The 20,207-nt window shown below is 47.6% G+C and overlaps 1 protein-coding gene across 4 annotated transcripts in view; it reads left to right on the top strand.

The window, feature by feature from the left end:
- Positions 1 to 20,207, top strand: part of Kiaa1549 (KIAA1549 ortholog) — a 124,312-nt gene that overhangs the window by 46,648 nt on the left and 57,457 nt on the right. For all 4 annotated transcript variants that reach the window (XM_075953396.1, XM_075953393.1, XM_075953395.1 and 1 more), the window contains exons 2-5: positions 5,274 to 7,973; positions 10,297 to 10,385; positions 11,333 to 11,510; positions 17,767 to 17,894. In XM_075953396.1, coding sequence (XP_075809511.1) covers positions 5,274 to 7,973; positions 10,297 to 10,385; positions 11,333 to 11,510; positions 17,767 to 17,894 — 3,095 coding nt within the window. The remainder of the gene's footprint in view (positions 1 to 5,273; positions 7,974 to 10,296; positions 10,386 to 11,332; positions 11,511 to 17,766; positions 17,895 to 20,207) is intronic.

Genomic DNA, 20,207 nt, shown 5'->3' with positions numbered 1-20,207 from the left:
GGTGGAGGGTGTTGGTACACACTGGGTACCCTGGGCGGAGGGTGCTGGTACACACTGGGTACCCCAGGTGGAGGGTGTTGGTACACACTGGGTACCCCAGGTGGAGGGTGTTGGTACACACTGGGTACCCTGGGCGGAGGGTGTTGGTACACACTGGGTACCCCAGGTGGAGGGTGTTGGTACACACTGGGTACCCTGGGCGGAGGGTGTTGGTACACACTGGGTACCCCAGGTGGAGGGTGTTGGTACACACTGGGTACCCTGGGCGGAGGGTGCTGGTACACACTGGGTACCCCAGGTGGAGGGTGTTGGTACACACTGGGTACCCCAGGTGGAGGGTGTTGGTACACACTAGGTACCCTGGGCGGAGTGTGCCGGTACACACTGGGTACCCCAGGTGGAGGGTGCCGGTACACATTGAGTACCCTGGGCGGAGGGTGTTGGTACACACTGTATACTCTGGGCAGAGGGTGCTGGTTCACACTGGCAATGGGAAAGACAAGGAAGGTGCTGTTTTGTAAATGAAGGAAAAGATGAAAGGTGGGGGGTGGCCCTGGAAACCTTCCTCAGGACATCCTGAGAACTAAGAGAAAAACGGTGAAGATTTGCCAAGTTGCTCAACAGTTGATCTGACTGCTTTTGTGTTTTAAGTCTTAGGCATCAATGGGGGCTTGTTTTGTTTTGTAGATTGAATATCCTCAGCGAGTTGAGATGAGTCATCGTGTTTTGAAAACTACACGGTTTAGCAAAGCAGCAAGAATAATAGTTCCCTTTGGATTAAAGCTCTTTAGAGATGGGTGACCCTGTGGTACCCAGGCCAACTCAGAGAGTATGTCTTTTTTTGTCAGCACTCAGGCCTGTGGCCTGGAGGTGTCCATAGTTCAGCAGTGGGACTCAGTCTAAGACAGGCGCCTTCCTAGTAGCCAGATCTGTCCTGTACTTTCGGCTCAGTTTTAACACAACAACACAGTCCGACATGTTTTCAGCTTTTCTTATCAACTGTTTTGGTAAAATGGACTGGTAAAACATGGTGAGGTGTGAAGACTACAAAACTGCCTTTCTAGCCCGCCAAACACGTACACCTGTAGGTGGGGGTGTTTTCAGCACAGTAACATAAACCCCGTAAGCCTCATTGTGACAGGTGGGGACTGGCTGAGTTCTTAAAGGGATCCAGTTGGCACGAAGAGTCCATGATTCCTCGATGTTCTGCTACAGTTAGAAAAGACTTTGAAATAACATAAAATGACTTCAAAACGTATCTCAGAATGCCACATTGTTTTGTCTGTGTGAACCTCAGGCAGACAGTTGGGTGTCTCTGTCACTAATTTTTAATCATTGTGAACAGACTTGGCGTGGAGGAGAGGGCATATGGCAGTTTCTGGCCTGGAAAAGCCAGCACGGCCAAGTGGGCACCCAGTGAAGATGACGTGTGGAGAAAGTGCCTCCACACTGGCCCCTGGGGGTGAGCTCTCAGACCTGGTCAGTGGGGAGAGAAGCAGGTACTGCCCAGTTGCTGGCGGCGGTTGCTCTTTCCACAGGACCCCTGCGTCATTTGCACGCTCACGTTGCTTGCACGCCCAGGGCACTGCCTGAGAAGCAGCACCTCTCCCCAGCCCCCTTCCCTTTCTCTGTCATCAGAGAGAAAAACCCTTTCACTTTTGGGGGATCTAAAGCTTTACAGCCTGAAAACTGATCTCTAGGGCTTGAAATGAGAGTCCCTGATGCCTCTTATGTGGAGAGAGAGGCTCACCTGGGATTTCTAACCTCTTCCTGAATTAACTAGAGGTAATTCCCCATGGCTTTGCAGCTGCCGCCTCATCGGAGCCGGTGACTCTCCCCCAGGGCTTGGCAGAGAGAATAGACCTCCTGGGTTGGCACCTTCCAGTCCTCAGTGCAGAGGTTTTTTTTGTGCCTGCTCTTTTTTCAGTTGGGGACTTTGAGGTTTATTTTTAATCTTTTTGACCATTTTGCCTTTCCTCATCCCTGCTCTTTAATCTTAATTTACGGAAGATCTTTGGGGTCATAAACCAGCCACCGAACAAGGCTGTTTGTATTTTAACTCTTGCATCCTTCTGGTTCACACAAAGGTGTGTTTCTGACTCATTTTAGAAGGGATCTTGTCCTCTGTTTGGCTCTTAAATTTTAAACACATTATAGCAGAGTATTGTTATTATTTTAAAAAATACTATTATGTGTCCGTGTCTGGTTTGTATGTCTTTATACCACGTGTGTGCAGGAATCTTCGGAGGTCAGAAGAGGATTCAGATTCGCTGGAACTGGAGTTACAGATGGTTGGGAGCCGCCGTGTGGGTGCTGGGGACAAACCCAGGTCCTCTGGAAGAGCAGCCAGCTCTCCTAACCTCAGAGCCATCTCTCCTGCCCTCATAGCAGAGTTTAAAACAGACATATACATTCTTTATTCTTAGGCAAGCTTTCAAATGTGTGTGAACACAGACAGAATTTTATAATCTTTTAAATGTATGCTTTTTAAAAAGTCTTCCTCCAACTCCTCCATTTGTACTGGCTGTGTTATTGTGAACGTGCACCGCCACCCCTTGTTTGCCAGGGATAATAATGTTCCTTCCTGAAGGATATACTTGTTCTGGGGCTCTTTACCTAGGTTCTTTAATTGGCACAACCACCCCTTGTTACTCTTTATGTATTTTCTTGTATGTGTGCATGTGTGTCTGTGGAGGCCAGAGGATGGCCTCAGGTGCTGTCCCTCAGAAGCCATCTACTCCCCCCACAAAAAGAGAGAGATTTACTTAAGAAATAGATGGTTGTTATTATTAGCGTGTGTTTATGACACGTGTGCATCTCTGTTTTACAGCACTCGTGTGGGAGTCAGAAATAGATGATTGTTGTTATTAGCGTGTGTTTATGACACATGTGTGCATGCGTGTTTTACAGCACACGTGGGGGAGTCAGAGCACATCTATGTGGGGTCGAATCTTCCCTCCCACATCTATGTGGGTCCTAGGGATCAAATTCAGGGCACCAGGCTTTCAAGGCAAGCACCTTTATCTGCTGAGCTGTCTCGCTGGCCCAACCTCACTTTCTGACACGGGGTCACTCACTAGCCCGAAACTTAACAAGTTAGTCTGTTTGCCAGTGGGATCCAGGGATCCTCTCGCCTCTGCTCTCCAGAGTAGGCATTGCAAGTGTGTGCCGCCGTACCTGGCTTTTCACATGGATGCTGGGAATGGAACTCAGGTTGTCATATCGGCCCCTGCACGTTCCCTCCATCCCCTTGTGTGTCTTTTTGATACAGAGATTTAATGGTTATGCAGATCTAAAGCACCAGATATTTTCTCCCGGTATGACTTTGAAGGTTCTGTTCCATTGTAGTCTGGCTCCTGCGAAGTGGCTGTCTGATCTTTTACTGCCAATCATCTGGTTTTTTCTGGCTCTGCTTGTGATGTTCCTTGTCTTTGGGTGTTTTCTCAGTCTTTTTTATTTGTTTGTCTGATTTTTGAGGCAGGATCTTTCTATGTAGGTCTGGGTGTCCTGGAAGTTACTACATAGAGCAGGCTGTCCTTGAACACAGAGGTCTATCCTGGCTCTGCCTCCTGACCACTGGTGTTGAAGGTGTGGGCTCCCATGCCTGGCTTCCCTCTCGGCCTTTTAATGGCACTCTATTTCCCTGTGTGTTTCATAATTTTTATTTTTGTGCTCACATTTATTTGATCTGTAGCTGAGGGAAGTGTTTGCTATGTGGTGTAACAGTGTGCTTTTCTGACCACATTTTTTGTGTTTTCCATTTAAGAAACGGTCTCATGCTGGGCAGTAGGTGGCACACACCTTTAATCCCAGCACTCAGGAGGCAGAGGCGGGTGGATCTCTGAGTTTGGAGCCAGCCTGATCTACAAGAGCTAGTTACAGGACAGCTAGGACTGTTTCGCAGAGAAATCCTGTCTCGAAAACAAACAAACAAACAAACAAAAGATGATCTCACTATGTTGCTAGGCTGCTTTCAAATTGATTAGTTCAAGTGATCCCCTTGCCACAGGCGCCCTAGTGACCATGGCGACATGCGTGTGATCCCCGTGCCTAGCCCGAGGAAAATGGATGTTGCTGTCGGACAGACAGTGAAGACCTGGCCTGTCTTCAATTAGGACTCCTAAACAGTTTACTAGGACAGTAGAAATGATGTAGGTTCTAAACCTGGGGACATGTTTTACATGATTGATACAAAGAGTCCGAGTTGCGGTCGACAGTTTCCTTTGGGGCGTAAAGGATAGAAATTTGCTATCTCCTTTCTGGAGTGTGGAAATCCAAGGTCAGCTTGTCAGATGGCACAGTTGATTGTCCCTGAAGGCTGTGAATAAGAATCTACTCCCGGCTCCCGATGATTGGCAGGCAATCTCTGATCTTGGGCTACACCACCCTGATGTACTCTCATGTTTGCACGCTCTCTCGCCTGGACGTGTGTATCCACATTCCCCCCTCACTAAGATGCCACTCGTAAAATAGAATGGATTAAAGATTATCTGCACCATTTCACACACGTTTGGGGCAGATGGCTTTGTGCGTATGATTGTATGAAGTAAGATGCGTGGATGTGTGTCCACACATGCAGACTTAAGGAAGTGCTCCGGTGCGTGGGTGTGTGTCCACACATGCAGACTTAAGGAAGTGCTCAGGTGCGTGGGTGTGTGTCCACACATGCAGACTTAAGTGAAGGAAGTGCTCAGGTGCGTGGGTGTGTGTCCACACATGCAGACTTAAGGAAGTGCTCCGGTGCGTGGGTGTGTGTCCACACATGCAGACTTAAGGAAGTGCTCCGGTGCGTGGGTGTGTGTCCACACATGCAGACTTAAGGAAGTGCTCCGGTGCGTGGGTGTGTGTCCACACATGCAGACTTAAGGAAGTGCTCCGGTGCGTGACTCTTTGTGTAGATTACCGCAGTGCCGCTTTTGGCACTGTCTAGCTTCCAACTAGAATTTCTACAAATTGTGGCTATTAATAACGAGTGGATATTTTTATATGTATTTTTATGTGTATGAATTTTTCTTTGCATTATTTTACGTGTCTGGTATCTGCAGAGACGAGAAGAGGGTGCTGGATCTCCAGGAACTGGAGCTACAGGTTATCAGTTGCCACATGTGCTGGAAACTGAATGCAAGAGCAGCCAGTGCTCTTAACCACCAAGCCACCTCTCCAGCCCTAGTGAATGGGTATTTTCTGGATGAGTGGTTCTTTACAACCGAAGTGAGGTGTTCATACTCTGACTCTTTGAATGGCCGCTAACTCAACTTTGCTTCTCTTGCTAGATGAGCTCTCCCTGGAACAGCACAACCCTTCTTTAAGTCCCGAGGAGCTCCTGCCGGAGACAAGCATCATGCCCAGAGCTGCACAAGTGGCCTTACCAGAGACTCCAGGGTCCCAGCCAAGCATCCCTGCCTTTGCCCTACCCTCTGCATCTGCTCCCACTTTTGATACAGCCTTTTTAAATCACAGACATCAGACTCAAAGTACAACAGAGCACAATGTCTTCGGGGCACATTATGGATCCGTGCTGAGTAACGAGGTGGCGGTTGATGATGATGAGATGGATAACTTTCTGCCAGATGATCCCTGGACCTCTTCACGGGTGCTTTCCCCAACGCAGTCTGTCACACCAAGCCCGCTGGAGCCACCCCGGGAAATGCCAGAGCCTGGGATGACTCCATCGCTACCCAGGATTTCTTTGCAGGATGAAATGCTGTCCGCATGTCAGAACACAGCGCAACAGGCAACTGCGCACGTTGAGTCCGCCAGTGATTTCAGCTCTTCCTGGTCAGCTTTTCTCACATCTGAGGGCATCGTTCCAACTCCTAGTAGGAGTTTGGTGCTTCATCCTACGGAAGTTCACAGCCAGTTATCGAGCAAGGCTTTGCCAGAGATTGTAGCTTCCATAACCGAGGGCGCAGAAGACCTCCTTTTCAGCTCCTGGATTTCAGTGTCTCAGCCGGTCGGCGGTGGCGTGACTCAGCAGCCATCTGTTCCCCTGTGGGAGGCGTCACAGCCTCTCCTGGGTGTCCTGGCCACAAGCACAGACAGATACCCTAATGGGACCACTGCTTGGAGTAAACATCTAGAAGAAGCCATCTCTCTAAGAACACTCCCCAGTGCAACCATGTCAGCTACAGACCCTGTTTTTATCAGCCCACCCTCTGCGTTGTTTTCAACCCCGCTGTCATCTGTGTCTTTTGCTACCCAGTCAGCCGGCATTTCGGATAACCCCTTCCTCTCTAGCAGGGCTGGGGAAACCCCAGAACCACTGCGCAGCTCCGCGGTCCCCAGCTTTACTGACCATCCCCATGTCCTCAACCCTGAGGCATCCTTGAGACCACATACCTGGTGTGTGTCCTGTGCTGTCTCATCACCTCAGCAGGCTCTGGCCAGGAGCCTTACGGAGAAGGACATGGGGTCAGGGGACGGGCTTGAGACTCTGTCTATGGCCTCGGTGGAAGTAAGCCGTCTCTCTCCATCGAGCAGCATGGGCACAGACCTCTCTGAACTTGAAGATATTCAAGTGTTTGATACTCTTTTCCCTTCCAGACCTGTCGTCTCCCTCTCTTCCAGGTCTGTGGGGTTCTGGAAAGTCAGCGTGGATATGTCACCCGAGGTAGACATGAGCGGTATCGCCACCACCCAGGTGTACTCTTCCCACGGCCTCCTCTCCACACCAAGCTCACTTGATTCCACTTTTGGCCTCTCCGTCACCAGCGAGCTAGCGATGCCATCCGGCGTGACCCATCTGTCGTCCTCAGTCATCCCCAGCGTCCCTTTTGACTCACCTTTCTCTTTGACAGCAGCTCAAACCACGCCATCCCTCCCAGCTGGACACCTAAGCCTTCTCACCTCCTCCAGTTCCGTCTCCTCAGTAGAGTCTAAAGTTTCTGCTGACCTCGAACCGACCAGCTTTTTGGAACTCGAGTCTGGAAGTCTTTTGGATTCCACATCCAGCTTTTACTCAACTCCAGTCCTGGGCTTCAGCACTCCGGCCCCTTCACGGTCAGATGTTCTTGCTTTTCCATCCTTGACGTCAAGCGATCCATCAACCTTCCTTTCTCAGCCTTTCCCCACCACAGCTGAGACATTTTCATTGTCCAGCTTTATCAGTTTACAGTCCCCTCAGCTTTTTGTTTCTAACCCCACGAGTCTAGAGCCATCTCAACCTTGGTCCAGTTCAGACCTCCTCGTGAAGACAGTCACTCTCTTTCCTAGGCACTCCGAAATGCCCCCGCTTTCAAGCTCCCCCTCTGATTCTCTCAAGTTCGCCGAAGCGTGGAGAGTTTCCCTGGTCCAGTCCGACGCTCATCTCCCCTCTGCTTTCTCTGAAGCTACCTCTGTCTCTGAATTTTCACTCATTCCCCATGAATCCTCAGTCAGCACACTGGTGCCCGCCAGCTCCGAGACCCCCCTTAGCATCTCAACTGCTGGGACTCACCTCTCATCACTGCCAGCTGGTTCCCATTTGACACCCATTTTAACCGAGTCATCTCCATTCTCGACGCTGACGCCTTCTGACGGCAGTGTGGGCGGGACAGACCATCACACATCTGTCTCACCCATATCCTCCAGTGCCATTCCGGCCAGCCCAGACTCAGCCTCTAACGTATACCCGTCAGCCACCCCATCACTTGCTCCTGAAGTCAACCCTTCACCTCTGCCCACAAAGCCAGTCATGGGCTCATCATCGACACCCACAGATTTACCACCCAATACCTCCCCAGAACCAAGTACCTCCCCGGAACCAAGCATGCCCCCCACCAGCACTGCCCCTGGTGATACCGTGGACTCTGCTCTGAACAGCGAGCCTATGAGTCAGAACCCTCCGGGGAACAGTGCACCCCTTCCCCAGCCCTCCCTCGGTCCTGTGACCACCTCCACGCTCGAAGCCACAGTTGGTACACCAGCACTGGCCACAGCCAAGCCGCCATATGTGTGTGATATTACAGTTCCCGATGCCTATTTGATCACAACTGGTAAGGCCCTGCTTCCAGTCACCTCTCTGAGGTAGGGGACCTCTCTAAGGTGTTTGTGTGCAGTGTTTATGAGACGCCATCGTGTTGTGAGAGTAGGTGTCGGTCTCACATGACCTGCGGGTAGCCGTCCTCTTCCTCGGCCGGCCTCCTGCTGGCCATCCAGTCCCTTCGTCTCTTGATCTGCTTTCCTGAGTGTCATCAAGGACCGTGGGCTCCTTAGGTTACTGTAAGGATTTAGACGTATAAAATACGTAACAGCTAGGAAATAGCTGCACAGCATTGAGTATTAGTAACTACCGTACGAACAATAAAGATTTAAGTGGGCTGTGGAACTTCTGGTAGTATCTTTGGCCTTGGAACTCAATGCCCAGCATCTGCATAAATGTCACGAAGCAAAACACATTCTTGTTTAATTTTTAATATCGGCTTTTCTCTTATTGGTAGCAGCTGTCTGCTAGGGAGAGAGTCTAGACAAAGTGTTTTGTTTTGTTTTGTTTGTGGAGCTCCATAATAGTATTGCAGAATCACATGAAGGGTGTTGATGGCTCGGAGGGAGATGCTGGGAAGCCGACCTCCACTGAGGGGAGCCAGACATCTTTGACAGTCTCTACACCTCTCTTCTCTTGGCCTTGGAGAAACCGTAGAGAACCGGGAAACAATGTGTATGATTCGTGTTTCTGGATGGTTCCTGTTTCCCAGACTCAGGTCCCCATGTCCAAGGTGGCGGTGTCCTGACTTCCTCAGTTTAACCAGAGAAGGTGGTAATGTGTGGCGGGCAGTGGGGCCCTTGAGTAGCACGTAGCTATCCTGTGTGGTTCCCTTAGCTACACGGGGCTACTTGTAGCTTGTACCTCCTGTCTCTCTTGAGTAGTTCTGCCTGTGGTTTTCTATTAGACCTCCCTCTCCCTGAGTTTGGCTCCTCCTGCTTCCCTCCCCCTCCCTCATTCCCTTCCTACTCATTTCGTTTTCCAGTGTGTCATTCATGGTATAGTCTTGGCCACTCAGAGCCCGGCAGGCCATGCCAGCTGGCTGTTGGTGGGATCAGCCAAGGCAGGCAGGCAGACAGGGGCCGTGGATTTGTTGTAATGGTTTGGGAACTAAAGAACTGAGCAGGTGACGCTCCCCGCCTTCTCACCACGAGCCACTGAGTTACTAGAGAAACAACCACAGAGCCTAAGCGTTTGTTTTTATAATGAACGAATGAGGGCTGGTTCTGTCTCAAGTTTTAATAATCTAAGATAGGATAATCACTAGAGAGATGGCTCGTTGGTTAAAAGAGTGTGCTGCTCTTGCAGAGGACCAGAGTTTGAGCCCCAGCACCCATGACGGATGCCCCACAACTGCCTGTAATTCTAACTCCAGGGGATCTGACCAGCTCCTACCATTCTCCACAATCACCTGCGCCTGTATGCAATCCACAGACACACATGTACATGAATAAAATCAAAATAAGAATAACAACACTAGATATAATTCTGCATATAGAATGGAGGGGGAAGGAAAAGCATTATGGGATAGAAGGGAAGGTTTACTGGCAGACAGGCATACTTGCTGTCACAGATTTATATTTATTATTTTTAGAGATGTGTGTGTTTGCAGGTATCTGTGGAGGCCAGGAGATGGATTTAAACTGCAGCCTTGGAGATGGTGAGCTGCCTGATGTAGGTGCTGGGGATCAGCCAGGGTCCTCCTCGAGTGTGCACTCCAAACCACAGAGTCAGCTCTGCAGCCCTGGTTCAGATTTTCAAATTGGACTTTTGTGTGAAAAACGAATAGAAAGAAATAGACTTTGGAATGAAAACTACTTTATTTCCCATATAAAATGTTACTAGGTGGACATTATCAAGAAATTCGCTCCCATCAGTAGTGGTTAGCACTCCCCAGCAGCTTCTTGGAACACTCGGTGCGGCCGTCCTCCTCCTGTGGAGGACGGCATCGCCAGTTGTTAGCTACTAATGATTTTAAAAATCTTACTTCTGAGAGCTTTTAAAGCCTCAGCCTTTGCCGCTGGGTGCATAGCTGGAGGAATTCTACTACTTGTTGAGAAGAAAGTGGGAAGTGGAAGCTCCTGTCCCGAGTGGGCCACAGTTGCTGCTCTCCCGTCCTGCCCACCAACCTTCTCAGCGTGTCAGGCCGACGCTGTGCCCGGTTTTTCTGTTTCCTATAATACTTCACGTAGACATTTCTACTCTGTCCTAGTCTGGGCCTTATGTTTCAAAACAAGCCGCTAGCGTGCTTCGCCTCAGCTGTGGCTTCCTGAAGTGACAGCTTCATGCTTCCTAGTAGCACTAAAATGCATCTGCTGGTTGACTCTCGTTTCTAGTGCTGGCCAGGCGAGCTGTGCAGGAGTATATCATTACATCAATCAAAGAAGTGTTGAGGATTCACTTCAACCGTGCGGTGGAACTGAAGGTGAGCCCCGAGCCTGGGAGTCAGGTCTGACATGCTTGTGGGGTCTCGTAGGGTGTGGGTAAGTGCCGTGGGCTCTGTCTTTGAATTCTCTCTCTCACTCCTCTCCGGGCACACAGTTTCCTCAGCTTCTCCGATCTCAGACCAGAGGCAGCATAGTTTGGGGCGACCTTACCAGTCTTGCTGTCCCTGTTACTTTAATGAAATGAGTGGGCTTAGGTTAGGTTTCAGAGTGAGTCCATTTGTGTCTTTCTGTGCATTCACAGACTGAGATGGATTTCCACACTTTGCATTGCATCCACCCATGTGAGCCTTACAGAAAGCTGTGGTCTACTAATCCTCCCCCTGGCTAAGCAGAGCCATGACCATGAGCCATGCTGGCCATGGAGCTTGTGAAATGGGCCCGGCTGAACTAATAAGATGCACGGTGGGTGTGGACTGTTTGCGGGAGCTCAGACCTGCAGCAGATAGAGGGTGCAGACCGTCTCACTAACTCTGGTATGGACCACACCCCAGAATGTTGTTTCCCACATTAAGTGAAATGTATTTGAAATTAGCTTCCCCCATCCCTCTACTTTTACTGTGGCCGCCATAGACTTCAGAGTCGCTCAAGTGGCCGTCACTGTGTTGTTTTAAACAGCGAGGCTCTAGGAAACAACTGTGTGGCATAAACATAACCGAAGTCCTGGTTTTTCCACAACTCACAGTAACTCATGTTACTGGCTGTGTGCCCTCTCTTGCTGCTCCTGTACTTCTGTGCCGTTTTCGTGAGAGTTGGGCAAAGGTAAAAGGAATGTGCAAAATAAAATCTCGCCTATCTTCGAAGTGTTTATCCTCCCAGTTAAGTTGCTGATACTGATATACATATATATTGTTTTACTTATTATTTTTTCTCTCCAACAGTTTTCTTTACGCTTGAACTGTCTTTTTAAACTCTTCTATTTCTCTAGGTCTATGAACTGTTCACAGACTTCACTTTTCTGGTAACATCTGGTCCTTTTATTTACACGGCAATATCAGTCATTAACGTCCTCATCAATAGCAAACTTGTGCGTGACCAAACTCCTTTAATCCTGTCTGTGAAGCCGTCTTTCCTCGTGCCAGAGCCCAGGTTCCAAGTTCAAACAGGTGAGACAACTGAATATAGATGCTTGGGTTTGTGTGTAGAATTTATTTTAATTATATATCTACTTAAAATTGGGGGTTCTGTCCCAGTGAGATGGCTCAGCGGATGAAGGAAGACCTGAATGTGGTCTCTGGAACCCACATGGTCGGAAGGAGGGAGCCGACTCCTGTAGGTTGTACTTTCATCTCTACTTGCGTGTACGCCCGTGCATGCGCACACACATGCAATAAATGTGAAAACTGAGGAAGGGACACACATGTAGTACATAGACACATGAGGGCAAATCACCCATGCACATACAACAAAATCTTAAATAATTTTTAAATTGGGTATTGTTTTAAGAATATCCGTTAATTTATTGGACTCGTGCTTCTGGCTTTAAGCAAATCTCTGATGTGGTCTTCTGAGTAGCTATGACGTCATTCATGGGCTATTGCACCTAGGCCGACAACAGCTTTGTGTTTATGAAAAAAACCAAACATATACAAAGGTACGGAAAACGGTTTAATGAATTCACATGTGCCATTATACGGAACTTTTAGTTCCTTTTTGTTTTCGTGTGTGCGCGTGTGTAAGCGAGTACACGTGTCTAAAGGTGTGTGCGTGAGTGTGTGCATGAGTGTGTACGTGTGTGTGTGTGCATAGGCACGAGGAACCAGAGTATGACTTAGGAGCTAGTGCACAGTGCTGTCCAGCTGGGGATCTGTTGGGCTCAGCCACCCTGGCGCTGTGATAACAAGCATCACCGTGGCTGGCTTTTTTTCATGTGGGTTCTGGGGATGGATCTCAAATCCTCATGTTTGTGAGGCATGGCGCCTTATTGACTGAACCATCTCCCCAATCATAACAATTTTCAATTCTTAGTCAAACTTTTATTACCTTCGCTCCCATTCACTTCTCCTTACATTATTTTATAGTAAATCTTAAAAGACCATAAAATTTCACTCATGTGTTTCAGCCTGTACCTCTACAAGAGGACTATTCAACCCAGATGCACATCTGTCCATATCATCACCCCTAAAGTTAACAGTAATCGCTTATTGCCATATTTAACCTTTTACTATGGGCACTTTCAGTCATGTATGAAAGCAGAATACACAGCATGAAGTTCACACACGTTTATTAATAAGCTTAAAAAATAATCAAGATTTTTTTTTCTTTACCAGTTTTCAAGCAAAATTGGTAAAACTTTTTTGAAGATGCAAGAATGTTTTAAGGAGTTGGGTGGTGGTAGCACACGCCTTTAATCCGAGAACTTAGAAGTCAGAGGCAGACGGATCTCTGTGAGTTGGAGGCCAGTCTGGTCTACAAAGTGAGTTCCAGGACAGCCAGGGTGGTTACAGAGAAACCCTGTCTCAAAAGCTAAACACACAAAAAATGTTTTCATGTGATACCAAATGTCGTTGTATTCTTTCTCCATGTACTTAGTAATCCATCTGTAATAAATATTATATATTTGAATTGTTTATAAGTTACATCTTCTAATGTGTAGATTTTTAACTAGACTTGAACTCCTGGTCCCCAGTGATTTTTCTGTCTTAGCCTCCTGAGTCACTGAGCCCAAAGGCTTGCCATTCACTTTCACACCGCATGTATTCATGTGGTTAAAAAAAAAAGCTGGATTTTGTTATTTTGGTTTTTTGTTTGTTTGTTTTTTGGTTTTGGAGACAGGGTTTCTCTGTCTAACAGTCCTGGCTGTTGTGGAACTTACTTGGTAGACCAGACTAACCTTGAACTCACTGAGTTCCACCTGCCTCTGCCTTCCAAGTGCTAGGATTAAAGGTGTGTGCCACCACCGCCTGACCAAATGTTGGCTTTTTATATTTCTCTGAGGTGAAACTTAGAAGTAATATAATTCATCCTTGGCTCCAGGAATCAACCAGTTAGCATCATCCTGAATAAGCAGTTGAGGAGCCCCATCTCAGGAACTTGGCCCACCGAGTCTCTGCAGAGCAGAATCCTGCTTTGTGACCCTGGGAAACACCTTGTAGCCCACCTCAAGCAGCTTCGCCCCCAGAGACTCCCTCAAAGTAAATTCAATTTGTAACCCTCATCCCACCAGAGCTTCCTGCCTCCCTCAGACCTTGAGAGTCACCTTGCCTTATTATCGGGAATGTTGGGGCACACCCACCTCGACCCAGTGGGGTGTGGAAACTGACGTGCACCCTACAGTTAGTGCTGCAGCCGAGGTCATTAGGACACTCGGAGGCGCAGCCTATGTTGACTGTAGGTGCAGGAGTTTGGCAGACACTGCCTGGGAGCAGAGCAGCATGTTTCCAGCTGGCACTGTAGGACCCAGGAAAAGCCATCCCATAAAGGTGACAGAGGTCGTGCTGGAGAGATGGCTCGCAGTTGCGAGTGTTCACTGCTCTTACAGAGAATCTGAATTTGGTTCCCAGCAAATGTGTGGCTCATGTCTACTGTGCTCCAGCTCCGAGGTATCTAATGCCCTCTTCCGGCCTCCACAGACACCTGCACACTATTTGCACATATTAAAAATAAGGCATATTTTTAAAATGATAGAGGCAATGAATCCAGCAGGCATGCAAATATTAATATAGAGACACAAGGTGGAAGAAAGAACAAGACAGTGTGATACCTTTAAGGGAACACAGTAACTTCTAACAGTAGATCGTAAGGAAAAAGATATTGATGGATTACCTGGAAAAGAAGTAAAAGAAGAAAATGTAAAAGAAAAATGTCTATACTACCAAGTGATCTGTAGATTCGTTGCAGTTCCTCTTAGAGTACTAATGACATTCCTCACAGGTATAAGGGGGAGGGAGGGCTAAGGACAGGCCTCATGGGTATGGGGGGAGGGCTGGTGGCATTCCTCATGGGTAGAAGTGGGAGGACTTCTGCAATTTGAATGGAAACCAAAACAAAACAAAACAAAACCCCCGAAGGAACGCTGGAGTCATAGTAAGAGATCTCAAACTATGTTACAAAGTGATAATAACCAAACTGTCATGGTGTTGCCGAAGAGCAGACATGGAGACCAACAAAACAGAAAGTGCGGAAACAGACAGATTTTTGACAGAAACAACAAGAACATATTGGAGGAAGTATAGCGTCTTTAGGAAACCATACTGAGAAACTGGATGTCTTTATGGAGGAGAAAAAAACTAGATCCCCCCCGTACTAAAAAAAAAAAGTCCTTAAAATTGAGACCAAAATGTAAGATCTTAAACTGTAAAACTGATAGGAGACGCTGAAGAAATGTTTTCAGGATATTTTGGGGGGGAGAGGATATGACCACAAAAATATAGGTACCCAAAGCAAAAACTGACAAATAGGTTCACATTAGTAAGTCTTCTGTACAGCGCAGGAACGGTGACCAGAATGAAGAGACAGCCTGCAGAATGGAGAGAATACAAGGTATCCATTTCCAGAATCCGCAGGGAAATCAAACCACCGAGCAGCAAACCCCTTAAGTAATCTAATTTAAAGCTGGCAGGTTGAGCAGATGGCGTTAGTTGTAAAGAGCTTGCCGTGCAGGCATGAAGACATGAAGACCCGAGTTTGACCCTCATAATGGGGAAGCTGCGTAGAAAGCCCTGTGACGCCAACACCTGGAAGACTGGTAAAGGAGCATCCGTGGGGCTCGCTAACCAGCCAGTCTGGTTAAATCAGCCAGGTCCAGATTCAGTGGGAGACCAAGTCTCAAGAATAAGGTGTAGAGCAGTTGGGAAGGACGCCTGACGTTGGCCTCTGGCATCCATGTGTATGTGTATAGATGATGTACCCCTCCTGCACTCAAGAATAAGGTGTAGAGCAGTTGGGAAGGACACCGGACGTTGGCCTGTGGCATCCATGTGCATGTGTATAGATGATGTACCCCTCCTGCACTCAAGAATAAGGTGTAGAGCAGTTGGGAAGGACACCGGACGTTGGCCTCTGGCATCCATGTGCATGTGTATAATGATGTACCCCTCCTGCACTCCATGGGAAATGGCCAGAATAAACATTTTTCAAAGCAGGATATGCAAATGGCCAATAAAATAGGGGAAAAAAAAGCCTAGCACTACTAATCAGGGAAATGAACATCCAAACTATGAACCAGGCAGTGGTGGCACATGCTTTTAATCCCAGCACTCGGGAGGCAGAGGCAGGTTGAGTTCCAGGGCAGCCAGGGTGCTTATATAGAGAAACCCTGTCTTGGAACAAAACAAAACAAAACTGAAATCTATGCTCTTACCAGAGAACAACTTAACCAAAAGACAGTATTAGCCTGTGCTGATGAGGTCACAGAGAAAGGTGAGTTCACATATGCTAGGCTTTGTTTGTGTGTGTGCACGCCCGTGTGTGTGCACGCATTTGTTTATTAAGTATGTGTGCTCACATGCACGTGGAGATTAGAGGACCATTTGTGGGAGTAGATTCTGTTACCATGTGGTTTCCTGAGATCGAACTCAGGTCATCAGGGTTGATGGAAAGTGCTTTTACCCATTGAGCCATCTGACTGGCCCTGATTTGTTTGTTTATGTATTTGTTTGTTTTATTGTGTGTGTATGTTTGCAATGAGTTTGTGTGCACCGCAGTGGCCAGAGGGCATCAGATCCCCTGGATCTGGAGTTAAGGATGTTGTGAGCCACCTGCTGTGGGTTCTGAGGCCTGAACCCAGGTCCTCTGCAAGAGCAATAAGACTTTTTGTTGACTGCTGGGCTATCTCTCCAGTGTTCACTTTTTTGTTTTGTTTTGTTTTTGAAGACAAGGTCTTGCTTTATAGCTTAGATTGTCTTACTTTCACCCCATCATGTAATGTTGATTATACAGACATTATAAAAAGCTAGAAGTTTACTGTATGGCCCATTAACACACACACACACACACACACACTGAAGGTAGTATATTGGAGAAAGAGCTCCACTGTGTCTTTTTGCTCCTGTATTTACAGAAAGGAAGATAGGCAATCAACCCATGTGTTCATTGACAGATGAGTAGATGAAGAAATGTGGCATATTACGTAATGGAATATCATTCTGTCAGAAACAAAAAGCCCCATACCACACATTTTGTTTTACCTTGTGGAAGTGGATCTGGAAGCCGGTGTGCAAGTGATTTCCAGACAGGATGGGGAGGAAGGATAGAGTGTGAGATGCTAACACCCCCTCCCTTGCATGCAGCTGGGCAGGAGTGACCTTGTGTCTGTGACGTCGTAGCGGAAATGTGCTCCACAACCATTAGCTGTATCCTTAATCTTAAATAACCTTCATTTTAAGTATGTGCATGAGTCTCTGCACCATGTGTATGCAGTGCCCTCAGAGGCCAGAAGGGGGCATTGGATTCCCCAGAACTGGAGTTAGATGTTTGTAAGCTGCTGTGTGCATTCTGGGAATTACAACTGGGTTCTCTGGAAGAGCAACTGATGCTCCTAACTCCTGAGCCATCTCTCCAGCCGCCAGCTGTATATTTCAAAATAGCCAGAGGGACGATTTTGAACATTCCCAACACAAATAATGAATTTCTGAGCAACAGAGACATCGTTGTGTGTGTGTTGAAATGTTAAAGTTTAACCATAAACATGCAGAAGAAAGAAACAGACTCCTGTCACTCACCGTAATTACTCTATTAACTAAGAACAAAAAGGATGTTTTACAAGGCGATCTTAAGGAAAAATACTGGGGCCTAGAGAGATGGCTCTGCAGTTAAGAGCTTGCTGCCCCTGCAGAGGACTGGGATTCAGCTCCCAGCAATGGTAGCTCACAGCCATCTATCAGTACCATGTTAAAATCTTACCTTATTGATAATTATCTTTTCCATTAAAGTTGACTCTGAGGGAATTTGTTGAAAGCAAAATTTTCTTGGCATTGATTTCCACTTTAGAAACTAAGACTTTCATTTTCAAATAGTCAGGGCCATGTTTTTGTCAGTAAAGAAATGAGAATTCTGACCATCTGTTTGGGTGATGGGGGTAACTGCAACCAGGATTTGTGGAGAGAGTTGTTGGCCTTCCCAGGGTTTTCATTCCAGGCCAGAAATCCCTAACTGGCCTTCCAGTTACACAGCTTTTCCTATGCCTGTGGATCCCTAGAGCCAGGATACCCAAGTGTCTGTTCAGTACAGCCTTCTGCATTTTATTAAGATAGTCGTGTGTGTTCAATCCTAATATTTTAAGTAAGTAAATCTTAAAAAAACAAAGGAAGCCGTACACAGTGGTGCTAGATCTCAGACAGTGGGGCCTTGGTCAGTTTAGTGCTGTCTCCTCTCGAAGCGGCGCCTTGTTCATGGGACTTTGATCGCTGTCTTTCTTTGCAGTACTGCAGTTTGTGCCTCCGAGTGTGGATACTGGCTTCTGCAACTTCACCCAGAGCGTCGAGAAGGGCCTGATGACAGCTCTCTTTGAAGTGAGGAAGCACCAGGGGGCGTATAACCTCACAGTGCAGGTGAGAGCGCCGCTGACCGCAGGGCAGAGGGCCCTGTCCTCCAAGGCCTTTCGTTCAAAGTGCATCCTCCATTCTGGGTGCCACATGCCCTCATCCCAGCTCTCGGAGGCAGAGGCAGGGGGATCTCTGTGAGTTCAAGGCCAGCCTGGTGCAAGTTTCAGGGCAAAGAGAGCTACGGGGGGGGGGGGGGCGGGGGGGCGGGGGGCAGTATGCCCTCTGGTGGTGGGAACCCAGCTCCTGTGAGCCAGGGCTGACCTTTGGTAAGTCTACAGCATTGACCTTACCATAGAGATTTCAGAGCGGCAGATAGGGTGAGCTGAAGAGCTGGTTGTTTGCAAGAAATTCAGTAATGTTTCCACATAGGGATGGTCTTAGCTGTCTGGTCAGCGAGGTCATGCGTGAGTACACTTCCCTTTCCCAGCGGTTTGTGGATCCTAGATCTGAAAGGCTTGGTGCTGGATTCGCTCATATGATGGGGCTTTTGCGTTTATTTGGAATATTTTGCACAGCTGGTTTCTCTAAACTGAAAATAGGAATTGAAATTTTTTTTTTTTGTACATTAGTGACAGTGCTCTGAAAGTTTTGAACTTTGGGGCATTTCAGCTTTCCTGCCTGAGATGCTCCACCTCTGTTAATGGGGCTCTTTAGGGATGTCACATCTCCGTCTAAACAAGTGGCTCTCAACTTCCCTAATGCTGTGCCCCTTTAATTCAGTTCCTCATGTGTGGTGACCCCCAACCATGAAATTATTTCATTGCTACTTCAGAATGGTCACTTTGCTACTGTTATGAATTGTAATGTAAGTATCTGATATGTGACCCCTGTGAACAATGGTAGTTTACTCCCAAAGGGGCCGTGACCCACAAGTTGAGAACAACTGGTCTAAACATAGAGGATTCTTCTGGTCACCAGACTGGCTTCATGTATATTCTAATCAAACTGCTAATGTTTTATGGTATGCCCCCCCCTTCTCTGTTCCCTTCCTGAAATGTATTTGAATACTCCAGATTTAGCACTCCTGAATTCACTTTTTGTGTCTCTGTTTTCCTTCGTGTGGTGAGGAACTTTTGTTCTGTCAGATTTTGGAGCGTCTGTCCTCTGAGTCACTAATTTTGCTTCAGCTGTGTCCATTCACACTGACCAGTCATTTCCCTTCATTGTTCTTTGTTCCTTTTTCATTTCGTCCTTCGCCGAGATGTTAGCAAGTTGCCTTCTGCGTATCTGAGGACATTAAGGAGGATTTCTAAAAGGTTTTATTCTATGTCCTTCCTATATATCTGTTTTCTCTGCAATATTGTCCTATATGCCTATCTGCTTTTCTGTGTCTCGGGGGCCATTGGTTAGTAGGAGATTGGTTGGTGGTGAGGGAGGGAGAATGTGGTTAGTTATGGCTGTTGGCCTGGCTGTCCCCTTGAGGAGGCCACCTCTATGTCAGCCCTGTCTCCTGATGGGAGAGTTCAGCTGAGCTCTGGGAGCTGGGGAACTATATCAGAATATACCAGAATGTGGGTTCTGCCTACAGCACTGTACAGCTTGTGGTCAGAGAGTAAGAGGCAGACAGGCTCAGGAGGCCCTCCTTTGGGGACGGGGCCCTGCTGAGTGTTTTCCATGTCTCTCCCTTTTTATTCCTCTTTGGGTCTTGTGTTCTCTGGTGTACTTGGAGTTATCTGTTCCTGCCCTCCTTGTGGGGAGGTCTTAACTCATGAGAGGCCTTTGGTCTCCTCTGGGAGGGGCTCACTTTTCTCAGAGGGCAGTTCTTTGGGCTCTTCGGGGAGATGGCACTGATGCTGCCCGCCTTGGCCTGGGTGTGTATTCGGCAAGACGAGTTCACTTCAGTTCACTCTTGGCTTGCTTCCTCTTAACTGACTGGACTGATTCCTGCTCTGTCTGGTCTTAGGTCTTCAGCTTTCTCCCGTGGGCCTCCCCAGCCCCCTGGGGTTAGAACAAGACCGTTTTAGCCTTTGCCTGTGTGTGTTTAGGCTCTTGCTTCTCTTGCTTCTGGTTTATTTCAGCACCATCCTGTCCTTTCTTCATCTTGTAGAGATTTGATAGAACCTCTGGTTTTCTTCCAGTGCTGTTGTGGATTTATCGCCCTTCGTTCGACTTACTGTTGTTTTGGGGGGATTTGGAGCTGGAGGCGGGGGAGGGGATTGAATGCATGCATTCAGTTCATCACTTAACGTAGAAGACATTTCCAGTAAACAGAGTGTTTAAAGTCTCACCAAAATAAAAAGAAAGAAAGAAAGAAAGAAAGAAAGAAAGAAAGAAAGAAAGAAACAAGCTTAGAAAGCCAGCTCCCAGTGCCTCTTCTTT

This window comes from Microtus pennsylvanicus, chromosome 19, assembly GCF_037038515.1.
Source record: "Microtus pennsylvanicus isolate mMicPen1 chromosome 19, mMicPen1.hap1, whole genome shotgun sequence".
NCBI classification, from domain to species: Eukaryota; Metazoa; Chordata; class Mammalia; order Rodentia; family Cricetidae; genus Microtus; species Microtus pennsylvanicus.
This window is presented reverse-complemented; position numbering and strand designations above follow the sequence as displayed.